Source organism: Mobula birostris, chromosome 3, assembly GCF_030028105.1.
Source record: "Mobula birostris isolate sMobBir1 chromosome 3, sMobBir1.hap1, whole genome shotgun sequence".
In the NCBI taxonomy this organism is placed as follows: Eukaryota; Metazoa; Chordata; class Chondrichthyes; order Myliobatiformes; family Myliobatidae; genus Mobula; species Mobula birostris.
In genome coordinates this window covers 52,987,087-53,005,534 of record NC_092372.1, presented here as the reverse complement: position 1 = coordinate 53,005,534, position 18,448 = coordinate 52,987,087, and the positions used below count along the sequence as shown (strand labels likewise).

Sequence of the window (18,448 nt, the reverse complement as noted above, 5' to 3'; positions counted from 1 at the left end):
TTTGGATTTCTAGCATCTGCAGATTCTCTCCTGTTTGTCATAAGTAGCCATTGTCTTGTTACTCTTACTAGACCACCTGAGTTTTAATTACAGGATGTTTACAATCATGATCACCAGCCCCCGTAAGACCATTAGATAGCAGGGTGTTACTTGCTGCTGCATTTGATTCATTCATGGCTTGTTTCGAACCTGCACCCTGTTCATCAGTTCTGGGCTCATTTGTAGCTTCACTTTTCACAGTAACCACAATAATGGCAAGGCTACTTCCTTTAGCTTAAGCATGAATTGTGATCCAGTTTTATTCACACCTTTGCTTACTGCTGACAATGTTCCATGGTATACTTCCCCAAACATTGGGTATGTAGCAATCTTTACTTCCCGTTTAATAAACTCAGCAATGTCAGTGAAAGGAACCTTATAGTTATGTCTTTCTTGCAGCTTACAGACTGCTGATGTCCATTTTTCCCAAAGTTTATCGAACTTACTTACAACAATCCCCATATTAGCAGGAATGTCCAACTCACACAAGTCCTGCATATCTTCCATGGCATTTCAACAACCTCTAAGAAAAAAGCTGTAATTTTGAAAAGCTTTCACACCTTCTGATTTGATATGCGGCCAAGAAAGACCCTTTTGCCATGTGGGCCACAGCGGTTTTCTGTTCATAATCAAAGTGTTCCTGCAGTAAAGCTTGGGCCTGCAGATATCCTTGCTCCGAGCTGGCTCACTGGCAACTTTTGACAAGCTCTTTAGGGTAACCTCCAGTGAACTGTTTGAAAAAACAGAGACGGTCACCATAATCATTGGTCTCACTTTCAATGCTGTTCTTGAAGGTTCTCATAAGTGAATGATACTGCAATGTCTTGTCATCAAAGATCTGAATCTCTTTTTTTAGGCAGAGATGCAATGCATTGTTGTTGCGTCACTAAAACTGTTATTTCCTTTCGTGTCCTTATGGCCCCCAGTGCATCATTTAGCCCTCTATCATCTGAAACATGAACGACTTCATACCGTAAATTAATGTCCTCAGAAGCACCTTGTGCTATTTGGTATGGCATAGATTCAGAGTGCCCTCTTGGTGTAGACTGAGCGTGAAAATCCTGAACTACCCCTTCTGGATCAAACGCATGGTTCATAGACATTTGAGGAACAAATGACACTAAGTATGTCAGACTTTCTCAAACTCTCACCATAGAACTGTCCTGTTGGGGTATGTTTAGCACCCAGAGCACTTGAAGCTCTTAGCACTTGAATTCTGGCCATCTGGGCTATAATTTCTGCCTGCAACATAAGCTGCTCCATCTTTCTCCAAAGCTGTTTACCTGTTCTTCCAATGTGTAGTTATCCCTCAATATTTGTTGTCTTGTGCATAACTCAGCTAAAGCTCCCTCTGTTCTAGTGTGTGTTGAGGAGGTTTCAGATGCACAGGATACCCTGCTAGTAATAGAACCTGCTGCATGCACTTTAGATGGACTGCCTTCAGCTTTGGACATAGTCACAGCATGTTCTGTGGCTTTATAAATATTTTCATTTTCTCCAGCAACCTCCCATTTTGTATCAACCATTGTTCAGCTTCTGTTGTGACTGTATTAATAAGCATATCAGTGTTTACATAGTTTTAAGTTTGTTTATCTTGCTTGGAGATAGGCATTAAAAACAACAGCAAGTAATGTTGCTTAGCAATGTCTTCCTGAAGAATTTTTAAATCATCCACTCGAGAAACATCTTGTTGCTTTTCTTGTCAAAAGCTTCTGATTAACAATATTAAATCTTTAATCTTCTTAACAATTTTATTGTGGACCTTTCAAATGTTGTCCATTCTAATCATCAAAGGTTTCCCAGTAAGCTTAATTTCTGACTTAAGGTCACTGCTTCAGGCTGGACTCATGTTGTTTTCCAAGGTCACAAACCAGACAAAATAATGGCAATTCAATTCAGCGTTTCAACAGAACCAAGCATCGAATTCTCAGGCAAACACCACAATACAGCTTATGGTCCCCAACTGATAGGGAATGCTGACCATTCAAAACTGTACTCCAAACCCAAACACACAATAAAAGATCATTACATGCCTCAAGCTGCTCCAGGCTCTGGTACTTGCAATTTTGCAGTCACATTGGAATGCTGATACTCATTTGGTATAACGACCAGAAACTTTTGTTGACGGAATGTAGTGGCCAATTCTAATCAAACCAAATTGCTACTGCTGGCAACCCCCATGGATTTGTTATAATTGTTTGATGCACCCTCAGCTCCAATAATGATTGTTCCAAAGTCGAAGATATGTATTTGATCTTTTATTAGCAAACATATGATCTTGAAGTGATGAAACTTAAGCAAAATTAAGCATAATTGAGTGGTCAACAAAAGATATGACTTCCGTTGGCTCCCCACTGTCACAAACAAAGCATGAAGACGTAACTTATTCCCTTTGCTTTTAACATGCCCCATTCATGTGACCAACTACCATAATAAACACACAACTCAGAATACAATGCAGATACATGGCTCCTACAATCCGGAATAGATTCAATGGGCTGAAAGACCCTCCCATCAGGAATCTACAATTCTTTGTCATTTTGAATTTCCATTTACCCTCTTAAGTTCTATATTGTTTTACAAAGCTGGACTTGCCCATTTATTTACAAGTTTGTGTTCCAGAACCAAATCAGATTTGAATCCAAAACACCTTCACTCAGTATACTCCTTATTCAAGTGAGCTGATGTTCACTGCTTTCTCTTGTGACTGGGATTGAAAGTCCAATTAATCTATAATATCTAGCTGGAAATTTAAAGCAAGATACTAACTTAAATCACAAGTAAAACTGGCAGCACCAGTTATCTAGAGCTGTGGTTCCCAAACATTCTTGGGTTAATTCTTGGCTCCCAGACCACATCCCCACTGCCCCCCTATCCCTTTCTGGCCATCACATGAAAACTACAAAGAACTTTGATTTACGATGCACAGGGAAAGAAAACAAGAACAGCAAATTCAAAGTGTTGACACATAATTTCAGAAGTTATTCAGATCTATTTAAAGCAACAAATAGAATTATTAATTACTGTAAAGACTATCTTCATCTACAATTTTAGAATGTATATTAGCATTTCAACTTTTTTCACCTTTCAATGAGATGGATGGGTTTGGTGCAGTGATATCAGCTTCTCAACATCAGGCTGAATGTCACTCAGGAGTCTTAGATCTCCAGATTCAGTAATTTGCAGTCTGTTTTGTTGCTTTGAAAGAAATTGGGCAATTGCACTGGAACATTGCTCCACTTAATATGTTGGAAAGGCAATAAAAGAAACATTTTGACCTTTTTCCACAGTGCAGGATAGTGTTTAAAGATTTCTTTCTGCAATCAAAAATCCTGATATAATTTTTTTGAACCTCAGCTTCAGCTCATTTTGTAGAAAGATCAGTTCTTCCTCCATGTTAAATCCTCAGTACAAATGTTCAGGAATGGATTTATTACCCACACCGGAATTTGGATTGAGAGACAATTCTGAAATCTCTCTGACTCTACACAGCTCACCCAGGTGGGCACAGTTTACCTGAAGTTCATCATCTGGTATTTTCTTTCTCTTCCAACTCAGAGAGGCTGGGGTATTGGAAAAGGTTCCAACTGCCTATGTTGCACTTAAATAGAGTTAACTTGGACAGAAGTGTGGAGAGGACTGCTTTGACTTTGACAAGATTCACCTTATTTCCTTGCAATTGAAGATTTAATTAAACTTTGTGAATGACAAATAAGCAATGTCAAGCCTAATATTGAATTGATTACTGAATAAAACATTCACGTCTTCAAATAATTTACTTTCATGGTTTCAAAATGTGCATAGAAGTATTTCAGACAGTTTCCTTTTGAGAACCACCTGGCCTGAGTGCGTAACATACTCTCCATCGTTCTCAGTAAAGACCTCTTGAAATAGCTGAGAGTTGAGAACAGGACAATTTTATTTACTGCTGTGATAATAGTATTTAATGACCTCTGTAACCCAGCAGAGTTTTTTTTGCGATAAAATATTGTCTGTGCATTACACAGTGAAAAGTAAATGTTAGATACAGCTTTTTTGAAGAAAGTAATAACCCCAAAGTGGTATCCTGTCATTTGATGGTGCCTCATCTGTTGCACAAGCAAGGATGTTGGTGAGCAGAATGTCCTTTTCTTTGAAAAATTGTTCAAGAACCCAAAATATTGACGACTCCTTTGTATCAGTTTTTAGTCCCATTGCAACTAACTGTTTAACCATGCTTTCATCTTTTATGAAGTGAACATAACCAAGCAGCAAAGATTTGTTACCTTGCAAAGTTTACTTATTGAACTGCATACTAATACTGTTATATTAAGTATGTTGCAAAATGTGTCTTCTATATTCTCAGACATTTCATCTATTCATTTTTGAATAGAGTTGCCGCTGAACAGAATCACTGTAATAATCTGGTCTGATGACCTATGCAAAACTGTACTTAGAATCTTCCTTATTGCTGATAGAATCAGTTCTTCACCATTTGTATGGGGCTTTTCAGATTTAGCAATGAGTAATGCAATTTTGTATGAGGCATACAAACCATCACTATCTTGTTGTAAAGTGCTGGCAAGCATGTTTTGAAGCATTTTACATTTCTGAAAGTTTTCATGAAAGCAACTGAAAATAAGCCAAGTTCTTGTTTGTTTTACTGGAATGTATTATCTTCAAATGTTCAAGGAGCCTTCAAATGTGGTCAAAACCATTCAAAAGAGCAGGTTCTGAACTTTACCCCATTGATCGCCATACCGTAATTAACAGGGATTGTCTCACTGTGTGTTTAGAGTATGAGAATTGTACCAGCTCACACTGCACTGCAGTAGTGAATGGCAACAATGCGCAGGCCAGGCCTGGAAATAACACAACTTCAGTCCAGATTTCTCATGATATGCCAAATGTAGAAGTGTCATACTGCTTTTCAACAACTATTACGTGCTTCCAGCAAATTCGAGGAGAACAGTGGGTCAGCAAGCGATGAGGTGATTACATGATCATTGTCATCAATTATGAGGCACTGAGGAAGATATTATTTTCTTAAATGAAGCCTGTAATCACTCAGCTGCCCCCCCCCCCCATTAGAGAGCACTCCCCACCACCCCCTTTATCTTTATCCACCAGGGGATGATGCCTCCCTTGGGAACCACTGACCTAGAAGAACCATTAGAAAAGGAGTTACAGTAAATGTGAAGCCAGGTTTACTCAGTTTTAACAAAGATCTTTATTAAAACAGAAGCAAAAAAAGTGGTGATTTTACAGATAACCAAGTTTGTTACTTTACACAGAAGAATTAATAAGCCATTTTTCATGGCAAATTGACAACACAAAAATTCTCTATAACAAACTCTGAAGACAAAGTTTTAGTCTAATTCATTAGCTTTAACTAAAAAAAATTAACACCAAATTAAAACATCGTTGTTGCAGTTCAAATTTCCTGTAAACATTCAGGTACAGTAGTGAAATACTACTCTACAATCTTACGCAGTGTTCTACCAAGGCATACACGGGTCTGGACAGTTACGTTGATATGATTCAAATGTTCCTGCAGACACATCCATTAGAGTGGTGTATGTAGTCAACTGTGAAATACAAAAACATATATTACCTTTTGTGACTTCAGAGGTGCATTTATAGAATTTGCACAAATAAATTTCAGAAGTAGGACTCAGAGCCAAGTTAACAATTCAAAGTTTCAAGTGAGAACATGTGGCATTCCACATTCAAGGAGAAATTCACTATCTCTTCCTCTACTCTTAATGCAGAGTTGTACCATTCAATTTCAAGTTTAATTGTCATTCAACTATATATAAATACAGCCAAACAAAATACAGGGAGCCAGGTGCAAAACAGTGCCAACAGTCACACACAGCACAAGGCACATATGATACATACAAAATAGCACATCTACATGGCGTGTTGTTGCAGGAAAGCAGCATCCATCATCAGGGACCCCCACCACCCAGGTCATGCTCTCCTCTCGCCGCTGCCATCAGGAAGGTAGTACAGGGGCCTTAGGGCTCACACCACCAGGTTCAGGAACAGTTATTACCCCTCAACCATCGTGCTCTTGAACCAGAGGAGATAACTTCAGTCAACTTCACTTGCTCATCACTGAACTGTTCCCACAATCTATGGATTCACTTTCAAGGACTCTTCATTTCATTTTCTCAATATTTATTACTTTTTTTTTTTCTTTCTTTTTGTATTTGCAGTTTGTTGTTCTTTGCACACTGGTTATCTGCACTGTTAGTGCAGTATTTCATTGATTCTAATATGGTTATTGGACTTATTGAATATGCCCACAAGAAAATGAGTATCAGAAAGATACAGAGACACAAAAAAAATTATATAGCCCAAGTCCCTGAGTGAAAACTAATGGTGCATGGGTGTTATTGGCAAGAACAACCAGTTCTCAGCAGTCTGTAGGCGAACATATGCAAACGATCTAGCTTGTTATTCCACCAACTAAACACCAAACGGCAGTAGTGACATAAGGGGACCAGCCCCTAACCCAGCATGGATGCTGTGCTGCACCTCCTCTGGTGACTCCTTTCCTGGATTGCTGCAACAGGCAACACCATGGCTTGAGGGCTAGACCTCACTACAACTGAAGCCACAAGGCCCCTCCCGTCGTCGTATCTCGCCAATGAACAAGGAGACTGCATTAACAGTATTTTACATTATCAATGTCCAACAGGGTCTTGAGATCACAAGAGAACCATCCAAGACAATCACTGACAGTGAGACTGCACACTCCGATGCCTTCCTGTAGCAAGCAGCTACACGGTCCATACCAAGTAGATGAGGGAATTAAAAGTAACATTAGCAAATTTGCCAATGACACAAAGTTGGGTGGCAGTGTGAAATGTGAGGAGGATGTTATGAGAATGCAGGGTGACTTGGACAGGCTGGGTGAGTGGGCAGATGCAGTTTAATGTGGATAAATGTGAGGTTATCCACTTTGGTGGTAAGAACAGGAAGGCAGATTATTATCTAAATGGAGTCAAGTTAGGAAAAGGGGAAGCACAACGAGATCTAGGTGTTCTTGTATATCAGTCACTGAAAGCAAGCATGCAAGTACAGCAGGCAGTGAAGAAAGCTAATGGCATGCTGGCCTTCATAACAAGGGGAATTGAGTATAAGAGCAAAGAGGTCCTTCTGCAGCTGTACAGGGCCCTGGTGAGACCACACCTGGAGTATTGCGTGCAGTTTTGGTCTCCAAATTTGAGGAAGGACATTCTTGCTATTGAGGGAGTGCAGCGTAGGTTCACAAGGTTAATTCCCAGGATGGCAGGACTGTCATATATCAAAAGATTGGAGCGACTGGGCTTATATACATTGGAATTTAGAAGGCTGAGAGGGGATCTTATTGAAACATGTAAGATTATTAAGGGATTGGACACGCTGGAGGCAGGAAGCATGTTCCCGCTGATGGGTGAGTCTAGAACCAGAGGCCACAGTTTAAGAATTAGGGGTAGGCCATTTAGAACGGAGTTGAGGAAAAACTTTTTCACCCAGAGAGTGGTGGATTATATGGAATGCTTTGCCCCAGAAGGCTGTGGAGGCCAAGTCTCTGGATGCTTTCAAGAAAGATGGATAGAACTCTTAAAGATAGCGGAATCAAAGGTTATGGGGATAAGGCAGGAACTGGATACGGATTGTGGATTATCAGCCATGATCACAGTGAATGGCGGTGCTGGCTCGAAGGGCCGAATGGCCTACTCCTGCACCTATTGTCTATTATCTAAGCCCAGCTCCTTCACCAATGGGCAGCTCACTGATAGGGTAGACTTGCAGTACCAGAAGTTCTTAATGTCCAGCATTGTCTTGTGATTCTTCCACAAGCAGCTATTAAAACCTTTTATGAAAACATTCCTCAGTCCTCAATCCTGTGGCTTAGTCCTTCTATGAGCAATTGATTGGGTGTTTTCTCTTCTTCACTATTCAGTTCTTTCACACCGGTTTGAGGAATGATATTTCGGTGATCAGTACTGTATAAGGTGTGGGCTGACACCCATTTCTCCCACCTTCCCTTTTAGTGTCTCAGTTATCGAATTACATGTGGTTTTATAAGATTAAAAATCTCCCAGGTCAAATGTAGGATTGTGTATTGTGGCTAGGTATTTCTGGCTGGCAGAATGGAATTAAAAGTATTCTTGATATGTACACACCTTAGTAACCCGGATTGAGAAATGTAGAAAAGAACTCGCAACAGGAATCAAGCTGAGAACAAATGCTTGAACATTGCTGGATAGTAACAGGATATAGAGCAGTGTAGTAAAAGTACAGGCCCTACAGCCGGTGATGCTGTGCCGACCTTTTAACCTCCTCCAAGATCAGTCTAACCCCTTCCTCTGACATAGTCCTCCATTTCTCTTTCATCCATGTCCCTATCAAAGAGTCTTTTAAATGTGCCTCATGTATATACCTCCACCACCACCCCGGTAGTGTGTTCCACAAAGAATTCAATAAGGCTCCTGGAGCATGACCTCCTCTTCACCAAGCCGATGATTAACAAAGTAACTGGAGACGAAAAAAACCCAGAAAATGCTGGAAACACAGAACCTTCTGGAGAGGGACTTCAACCAGAAACAGTAACTTTTTCTCCTTCCACAGATCTTGTCTGAGCTGCGGGATGTTTGCAGCTGTTCTTACTTCAGGTTAATAGTAAAGGCAGTTCCCCCCCCCATTTTCATGGCTGGTGATGGATCAGTTTTGGCACTACAGATTTTCAAATGGCTGGGCTCCCTGGACCTCAAAAAGAAATGGTGTTGGGGTGACACACGGCTATGACATGAGCATATTTTTTATATATAAGCCAATTCAATGTTGGTTTTGAACTCAGCATTTTCATTCAACACAATTGTTATACATTACATTGGTTCAAAAATACCAAAAACTTCCAGAAGGTCTTTTATCTTCAAGAAGGCCAGTAGTCATTGTCAAACCTTTGATGCTTGTGAGAGCTGCTTTCTTGAAGCAGAGTTTGATGAAGGGAAACTGTATTTGAACTGAAACAGTGGACAAACAAAGCCTATGGCAGAAAATAATTGTACTATTTAACCTTGGTGTATGAGGTGTGCGAGTTGTTGAGAAAGGAAGGAAGAAGATGGGACTAGTTTCATATAGACTCACCTTGTTGAGAACTGGTTTGGTTGACAATACATCGTAAATAGTTTCTAAAGAGATTTTCTGAAACACACAGAATAAAATAAGAAATACATCCTCCAATAACCAAAGATCTTCATCAAAATTACTTTCTAATCAGGTCCAAGAAACTCTAAAGTCACAAGAAAACTATAGTCAACAACTGTGAATACAAGTACTTATTCCTTTTAAAAAAAACTTAGAATCAACTCTTCCCCGCCCACGATTCATTCAGTGACTTACAGTCCTTGAGTGGCTTTCATGTGCAAAAAATACTTATTTCCAAACAGGATTACATCCACATTACAATACACTGCTAATAAAAATGTCCGGGTAGAAAAAGGACCTACTGCCTGAGTTGTTTGGTTCATGCATTTTATTGCAGGAGTTCTGCGATCATCCAGGAACAATGGCTCCTTCCAGTGGTCGTAATTTGTCTCCAGCACGTACCATCTGCCACCTTTAAGGTCAAGTCTAGTTTATACAAGAAACAAATGAAACACTAAAAATCTCATTTTAATTCAATTATTTGCTCCTTTCGGAAGACCAGCAGACAACATTAACTTCACGTCCACTGTGATTTTAGGTAGTGAATTTGTTATTTTTTTCCCATACATTTCCCTTTGAATTATTATCAAGCATCCCATTGAACTATATAGAACATTACAGCACATTACAGGCCCTTCAGCCCATGATATTGTTCTGACCTTTTAACCTACTCTAAGGTCAATCTAACCCTTCCTCCTACAGAGCCCTCCAATTTTCTATCATCCACGTGCCATTCAATATCATTGAATCCTTCTCTGGTATTCTAGGCCTAGCACCACGGCTTTGGATCGTGTATTATTGACTGGAGATGGGTCAAAATTTCCAAATTTACAGATGACACTAACCTTAGGGGTGCAGTGAACTGTAAAGAGAGAAGTAACGTTCTTCAAGGTGACACAAAGCTGAGCAGATAAGTGACAGCTGAAGTGTAATCCTGAGAAACATGAAATGCTATCCATTGATAACAGAAAGGATGATTTAAACAGAGGGCACAATTCAAAAAGGGTACAAGAGCTGTGAGATATGTGTGCCAGTCCAGGTGCATAGTCTGTTGAAAGTGGCCAGATAGGTTGGAAAAAGTTTCCATCATGCTGAGCTTGATAAACAGAGACATATTTATGAGTACCCCCGGGGTATCATCGCTAATTATCAGAATCAGGTTTAGTATCACCGTCAGCAGTACAATTCAATACATGATAAATATAGAAAATTAAATAAATTACAGTGTCTCTCTCTCTCTCTCTCTATATATATATATATATATATACACACACATACACACACACACAATGTATACACAGATATTACAGATAAATTAAGAATATTAGAGCAAAAATAGAAAAAAATAAAAAAGTGAGCTAGTGTTCATAGGTTTAAGGTCCATTTAGAAATCGATGACAGAGGGGAAGAAGCTGGTCCTGAATCGCAAGTGCGTGATTTCAGGCTTCGGTACCTCCTTCCTGATGGTAACAATGAAAAGAGGGCATGTCCTGGGTGATGGGGAAGATGTGAAGGCTTTAGGGTTGCTGAAGATATTTACTGAAATGATTCTCAGGAGGTGAGAGTTTGCTTATATTGAAAGATAAGAAAAGCTGGGATGTTCTCTCTGGAAAAGAGGCAGTTGTGCAAGGATCTGAGAGAAGGATATAAAATCATGATCAGATTGCATTTAAAGGGGAAATGTCCCAGTGATGAAAGGGTCAAGAACAACTGCATCTAGAAGGAAGGGGACTGGCAAAGCATTGACACGCTAAGAATTTTTTCTTCTCTGTGCAGCAAATAGTTAAGGTCTGGATTGTAATGCAAGGCAAAGCTTACCGGAACAAGATTCAACCGTAGTGTTCAAAAGAGGTGGATAATTGTCTAAAAAGACTTTTGAGGGTGAGGAGAGGGTGAGGGAGTGGAACTCACAGAAATGCTCTTAAGTAGAGTGCCATACAGACTGAAAGGAACAAATACCCTCCTTGCATGTTGTAACTTCTCTGTGATTGTGTAATATACTTACTCCCAGATATCGAGACTAGCTGTCCTTGAGCGTGTGATTACACAACCTTCACCCGACTGGTTGCCACCAAGAATGAAATATGCGGGAGCTAACATTTCCGTATTAGCTAACCGGTTCTTGGCTTGTGTGTAACTGCAAGATAAAGGCTGTTATTTTTGGTGATTTAAGTTAATTCAAATGGGCTGCTTTAAGACAGTTTACAGATTTCGGTATTAAAATAAAGACAATTTAATGTGGAAAACAAAACTTCACACAACTAATACATATCACTCTTCCAATGCCTACAATGCACTTGAATGGATTATTTGAAAGTTTAAAAGCAAAATGATTTAGAAGTTATAGTTTACAAAGTTAATAAATAGCTAAATCTGGAAGGAGAAATTGCTACTTCTAAACATTATACAATTTCACCCAGCACTATACCTGGTGGCATTCTCCAACACTGATCGGGTGAGGAAACTCATCCACATACCACTCCTCTTTCCCAGGATCCATTCAATGATGCCTGTCAGAAAAGCCAGGGAAGACTGAAACTGCTGTAATTTTAGTGTGTATACAATCAATCCTTTAGATTTTCCCACTTACACTTCTTGTAAAATATGACACAGTTCCTTACCGACTACAACGGATGGCATACTTGGACCACTTAAAATGATGATGCTTATTTATCTATTAATGTTTCTGAGAAGACCAATGTTTGAAATTGGTGAGTAGTTATCCTGAACCACGGAATCTTCTGAAGGTATCCTAAAGAGCTAAGAGGACTTTTGAGAATTTTGTCTCGGCCTTACTAAAGTAGCAATATTATATTCCCAATTAGAACGATGCATAGATCTATACTTGGTGGGTCACGGCACCTCCAGATCACTGTCACCTAAGTTCTACTATGAGACAGTATACTGAGAGAGGGACTGCCAAAGAAACCTTAGCAACAGGACTGCATCTTGTAAATAGTAAGCATTATGCAAACCCTGACTGAGTGTGGAAATAGTCAGTGGAGTTTCCCATAGTTCTCATTTATGCCTTGTAAATTCTCTTGTTTTTCTCTCTCTCTCTCTCTGTCTGTCTCCCCCTGTGTGTCTGTGTCTCCCTAACTGTGCCTTTGCACCTGTCTGTGTGTATGCATCTGGCTAGTTAAGCTTCTACTCAAATGACAGCACAATTTGAGATTTAAACATCACATGTTGTAGGTTTCTACAAACAATTCATTCAATGGTATTAGTTTGTGTTTAATGTTAACCAGCTTTGGTGCAATAAAGAAAAAAGCAAATAAACATAAGGTTAAATTCAACAGTTTGATTTTTACAGAGGATGTAAATTACCAATATATCCCCCATCGATGCTAAAACGTTCATTCATTGTAAGTGTAAACGTTCCCTGTGAAGATAGAGAGCTGGGTTAGCTGCTACATAGGTACTTAAATTCCATAGTGCATTACTAAAGTGTTTAACATTCTAATATGGCTCTTAACAAGGGGCTGGGACATTCAAGAGAAACCGCCCAATAACCATTAGCAGTAGGGAGGGAATGTGACAACTCCTGGTGCAGACAGATGGTTGTGGCAAATTACCAAACAGGAGAAAGCCATCCGGCTAACAGAAAGAAATCCCCTGACTGATCCCTCCTTTCGCCTCCAGGTCCGTAGTTCCGTGAGTCTCAGCTTTCCAAGGACACATCCAAGTACTTAATAAATACAATTGTAGTTTCTTCCCTAGACATCGAGCTCCAGATTAGTAAAGAGTCCTCCAAGTGAAAAAATCCTCATCTTCCAATGATTTCCATTAAATCTATGCCCCTCGGCAGAGTACTCGAGGAAGATACCACTTGGTTTTGACCAAAAGGTAACTGCTTCTGCCTATTTATTGTACACACCTCAGTTAATTCTCCCCTCAGCCTTCGTTCTGCCACAGAAAAATATCTTGGCTTATCCGATCTTTACTCATTGCTACAATTTTCTAGTCCTGGCTTAAAGAGCGACTTCCTTCACCACGGCAGGAGGCCAGGTTTGTGCAGTGCAAGGAACATACCAACATCCCAAATAACTCAAACAACTAAGCTGTCAAGCTCCACACTTCCCCAGCCTAGGCTGAGTCTCTGCAGTATCCGTAGGGAGAGGTGACAGCAATGGTGCTTAGTCCCAGTGCGACCAGACAAAATCCAGGAAAAGACATCTGTAATCGGGCTGTAATGTTGATGGCCAAGGGCAGGGTTTGTAAAAGGTACAAACGTAAAGACCAGCTAGGTAGGCTAGGCTTTTGGTCGGTATCAAGGTACTTTAGTTAAATATGGTTGTAACATTTACACTACCTCACCTCACTGTATGGGGTGAGCACGACAAAGTGCTCATTCCAAGACAGATGACATGCCGCTGAAGAAATGAACATCAGTTGTCTTGGACATCACTATCATGGACCTAGAGCAACACTGCTCCATACCACTGGGGGAAAGCAACGTGATCAGTCATTGTGCTCCACACCAGCTGATCGCCTGCAGTGAACAGTTTACACTTGGGGCCATTCAACTATTACTCCAGGCTGGGAGAAGAGGAATACATCTGCTCACTATATTGAAAGCTTGTTGGAGATTTATATTTCTAGATCAGCTTCTTCTGTGAGTATTTTTCTTTGATCATTTTTCCTGTAGTGTTTAGCCATGATAGAGACCGCAAAATGATGGGTAGTGTTACACCATGAAGAGGAATAGTGACTGCACCAGCCACCAGCATGTAGTCCCTTCATTTGCTAATCAACAGTTCTTTTCCGAGTGTCAGTCGTGGGGCAGAGACAAGGGCTAGAGAAAAGGCTCCAATCATCGCAGTGCATTGCCAAAGGAAATAGGATACCAGAGTCAACTTCTGACAAAAAAAAAAAGTTCTCCTTCAGCACTGCAATGGATTATTGGTTTGACAGATTTATATTGATTGGTGTTGGGATTTGAAGTCATAACTTCCTAATTCAGCTGCATGAATATTTCCGACTGAATCACAGACTTACACTCAAGACTAAGGTCATGGGCCTTCTTAACCTCACTGCCCCCACCCAGAATGTGATTTTCTGAGACTCACTCACTGAAATAGAATGCTTTACCCTTGGATGATTTAGAACACTATTGAGAAATAAAGCATTACATTGTAATTCCACAAAATATTCTGTAGGTGGTGCTGTATCAATACAGCTGAGAACATATTGAGAGCTTCAGTTCAGCAAGAGCTTACCGGTTTCATGCCAGTCAACATTCCTACGTATCCAGCAAAATTAGTAGACTTAAAAACCGTTCTATTGTTCCTCCGGAAATCTAGATTAACCGTTAGGGGTTTAAGATATTCTGGAATCACCCAACTATTGTTTTTTATATTCCAGCTGCAAGAGAAAGAGAATGCACAATCAATACTTAGAATTATTTAATTTCCTTCCCTCCCCACTAACCCCAAGGTACAATACGACTATGAAAGACTGCTTGTGTAAACGATGGTGAAGATGATGTTTGAGCAGAAAGGCCTGTATGATTATTTTATTTTATCGAGATACAGAGCAGGGTAGACCCTTTGAGCCACACCGTACAGCAACACCTGACTTAACCCTAGCATAATCACAGGACAATTTACAATGACTAATTAACCTATCAATCAGTACGTCTTTGGACTGTGGGAGGAAACTGAAGCACCCGGAGGAAACCCACGCGATCATGGGGAGAACGTACAAACTCCTTACAAACAGCGGTAGGAACTAGCAAAACATTGCCTACAATCAAAGAACATTCCCCCACCATACTTTTATATCAGTAAGGTGCTCAATCATAAATAGCTGTACAATATTAAAAAAAATTGGCATGACATTCCACAAGATACAAGCAATTTAGCCAATTAAGATTCTGAATGTGGTAAGATCAAGCAAAACACAACGTATTTGTTCAAGAATAGTATTTAGGATGATAATTGGAGGACTAGGTTAAAAAGCCTCAAGGTGTTGGAAGACTGTTCACCTTGACTGCAGATGGGTACACCAATGGCTGCTCAACAGATCTATCGAGGAAATTATTAAATTAAGCAACTGATTATTTTCTCATCCCTTCTAACTGAAGACATTTCTTCTGGGATGCAACCCCAAATAGCCACTTCCACACATGCACTTCCAGGTTTATGTAAGACCAATGAAGCATAGTGATGAGGAACAAGGAAATTCATTGATATTTACTGGCACTCTTGATCAGGAACCTGTGATCAATTTCATACTCCATCTTCCATTATAGCCAAGAGCTGATAGCTTGAAACAGGTTCAAGTTGAACCAATAATCATGTAGGTTAAATTGTTAGCAAGTTCAGCATAAAACAATTATATTCTTATTTGCTCCAGAAATATTAAAATAAGCCAAAACTATGATCATCTAAAGGAGAAGCCATCACCAAAGTGATTACTGTGGTAAGAGTACACACATTCAATCGAAGGTCACCATTTCACCACAGAACCTCCTTTCCTTGTGTTGCTTCAAAAAACCATTTCTGGTATCAAGTTTCTCCTTTGAATTTCAAATACAATTTGAAACAGCCATCAAATCTAGCTATTTGAAGCAAACCTTCAAATAAGTTGATTAGTTCCAAAACCAAAATCATTAACAACATCTGAAAAAAAAAATCAAAATCAAACTCTTACCCAAGAAATAATCCAAAATCCAGATTTCTAGCATGATACAATTTCCCTGAAAGGAAGGATAAAACTTGTTCAGCTTTTCTTTTATATTGATCTCACCAACGTCAATGCCATTCAGTCCACTTTCTCATGCTTTCAAACTTGCCTCCCACAGGAAAAGAAAACAAAATACACAATGTAGAAAAATGTTAATTTGAAATAAAAACACAAATCTCTGCTCTCTGCTGAACATAGACAGCTCCTTGTGGTGTTCACCTGGCGGAGAATCTCACCTGGTCCCTCAACACCAGCTTCATAGCCAAGAAAGCCCAGCAGCGTCTCTACTTTCTGCGAAAGCTGAGAAAAGTCCATCTTTCACCCTGCACCCCCCATCCTCACCACATTTTATAGAGGATGTATCGAGAGTATCCTGAGCAGCTGCATTACTGCCTGGTTCAGAAATTGTACCATCTCAGATCGCAAGACCCTGCAGTGGATAGTGAGGTCAGCTGAAGGGATCATTGGGGTCTCTCTTCCCGCCATCACAGACATTTACACCATACGCTGCATCTGCAAAGCTAACAGCATTGTGAAGGACCCCACGCACCCCTCATACAAACTCCTCTCCTTCCTGCCATCTGGCAAAAGGTACTGAAGCATTCAGGGTCTCACAACCAGACTGTGTAACAATTTCTTCCCCCAAACCATTAAACTCAATTCCCAGAGTCTAGTCTGACACTAACCTACAGACAGACAGACAGACACACACACACACACACACAAACATCACTCAACTGAACACCACTCCACTCCCTTTGCAATTTTTGCTCATTTCTTTCTCAATTCCTGCTAAAACATTATGTTGTTTACATTTACATCATTATTATGTTGTAATATGTCCTTTACTGTGCCTATTGTCTTGTTTATTAATTATTGTACTGTCTTGCACTGTTTTGTGCACTTTATGTAGTCCTGTGTAGGTCTGAAGTCTAATATAGTTTTGTATTGTTTCACGTAGCCTAGTGTAGTTTTGTATTGTTTCACATAGTCTAGTGTAGTTTTGTGTTGTTTCAGGTAGCACCATCGTCCAGGAGGATCATTGTTTCATTTTTACTGTGTACTGTACCAGCAGTTACGGTTGAAATGACAATAAAAGCGACTTGACTTGAAATCAAAGATTTTGTCATTTGAGGTTCTGCACATGCTCTGACAAAGGCGAGTAAGATTCCCTTAAGAAAAAGCAGTTCAAGCAGTTGATACATATCTAGTTCTAAAGACATTCAGGAATACTTTTTAATCCAAGAATTGCTGATTTCTTCAGTTTACTCTTTTTACCAACACCAATAAAACAGACCAACAGAACTGTGGTTGAGAAGTCATTCCTATTATTGACATACCTGCTTTGTCTTCAGCTACAAGTGACGTGCACACCGTAAACACTTCATAGAAGATATTAAAGAGCATAATTTCTCCTGATAATGGAAGAAAAATGTGGTTTAAAGGTGATCGGTTTTACATCTCTTCCCAAATTGAAAACATCACATCTGCACATTTTCCAATTTGAAACTATACTTAAATTTTTGCTTAGTTTTTTGGAGACTTGTATATCCACAAGACAGGGTGATCCTGCCTGGGAAAGAGCAGCTTTCCACTTTGGAAATGCCATAATAGCACCACACTCCCACATCATGGGCGGAAATTATGCAGAACTCCACTTATTGTACCCCAAAATTAAAATACTCCCGACCTCTACAGCTTCTTCAAGAGGTAGTCTGAATGAGGTGATAAAAGTAGGTAAGTACCATATATAAACTAGATGGAGACTGCCCCAGTTTAATGTGCTCACAAATTAAACTTCAATGAAGTTAAGATAGATTCAAAGCCACCAGATTAAAGTTTAATTTGTAGTAGTAATTCACCATATTCCAAACTAAACTATTCAGTAAGTCTGTAGAATTATGATCACTCTTCTTTGACCTTAAGCACTAAACACAGACACTATTTGGAGAAATCTCATTGTAAGTGAAATACAAATCTTTGCTCCTACATGTGACTTCTTGGTATTAGCTAAATGTTAATCATGTCTGTGACTGTAACTGGGCTGAAACATGATGGAAGTCTGCAATGATATCTTTGGTCATATCATAAAAGCGAACATTAACTTCAGAAAACTGATTAACAAATTTAGAACATTCTTGACTGAAATTAGCGCAGTACAAGAACAGGTACCTTGGCCCACATGCCTGTGTTGACTATGATGGCAATCTCATAAACTTATCTGCCTGCATTTAGTTTGTATTCCTCAGTTCTAGGTCTACAAAACTTAACAGTACATAATTTCTCCAACACTAGATGTGATAAGGTACAATTTAAAAGGGGAGACAAAACAAGGCTTCCAGTACATCTGGTATTATAGTTAACTGCAAGGATTTTTACCCCTGAAGAACCTAACTGTGGAATATGCAGAATGAAACAAACAAATGCTTAAAAAAACTGGAGTGAAATTTAATCTCAGATATTAACCACTCAGAATTAGTCACTGGTGGGGGTGGGTGGGGGGGAGAATGGTTGAGAATGATCCCTGTAAATCCATTAA

General features: G+C 39.6%; 1 protein-coding gene across 1 annotated transcript in view; it reads right to left on the bottom strand.

Moving 5' to 3' along the window:
* Positions 1-5,246: 5,246 nt before the first annotated feature.
* asah1b (N-acylsphingosine amidohydrolase (acid ceramidase) 1b) overlaps positions 5,247-18,448 on the bottom strand; it is a 40,970-nt gene continuing 27,768 nt past the window's right edge. Inside the window, exons 6-14 of the mRNA XM_072252629.1 lie at positions 17,250-17,324; positions 15,877-15,922; positions 14,442-14,586; positions 12,550-12,604; positions 11,651-11,732; positions 11,228-11,359; positions 9,525-9,648; positions 9,163-9,219; positions 5,247-5,606 (exon numbers count right to left, since the gene is read on the bottom strand). Of these exons, the coding sequence (XP_072108730.1) occupies positions 5,517-5,606; positions 9,163-9,219; positions 9,525-9,648; positions 11,228-11,359; positions 11,651-11,732; positions 12,550-12,604; positions 14,442-14,586; positions 15,877-15,922; positions 17,250-17,324 (806 nt within the window). The 3' untranslated portion in view covers positions 5,247-5,516. The remainder of the gene's footprint in view (positions 5,607-9,162; positions 9,220-9,524; positions 9,649-11,227; positions 11,360-11,650; positions 11,733-12,549; positions 12,605-14,441; positions 14,587-15,876; positions 15,923-17,249; positions 17,325-18,448) is intronic.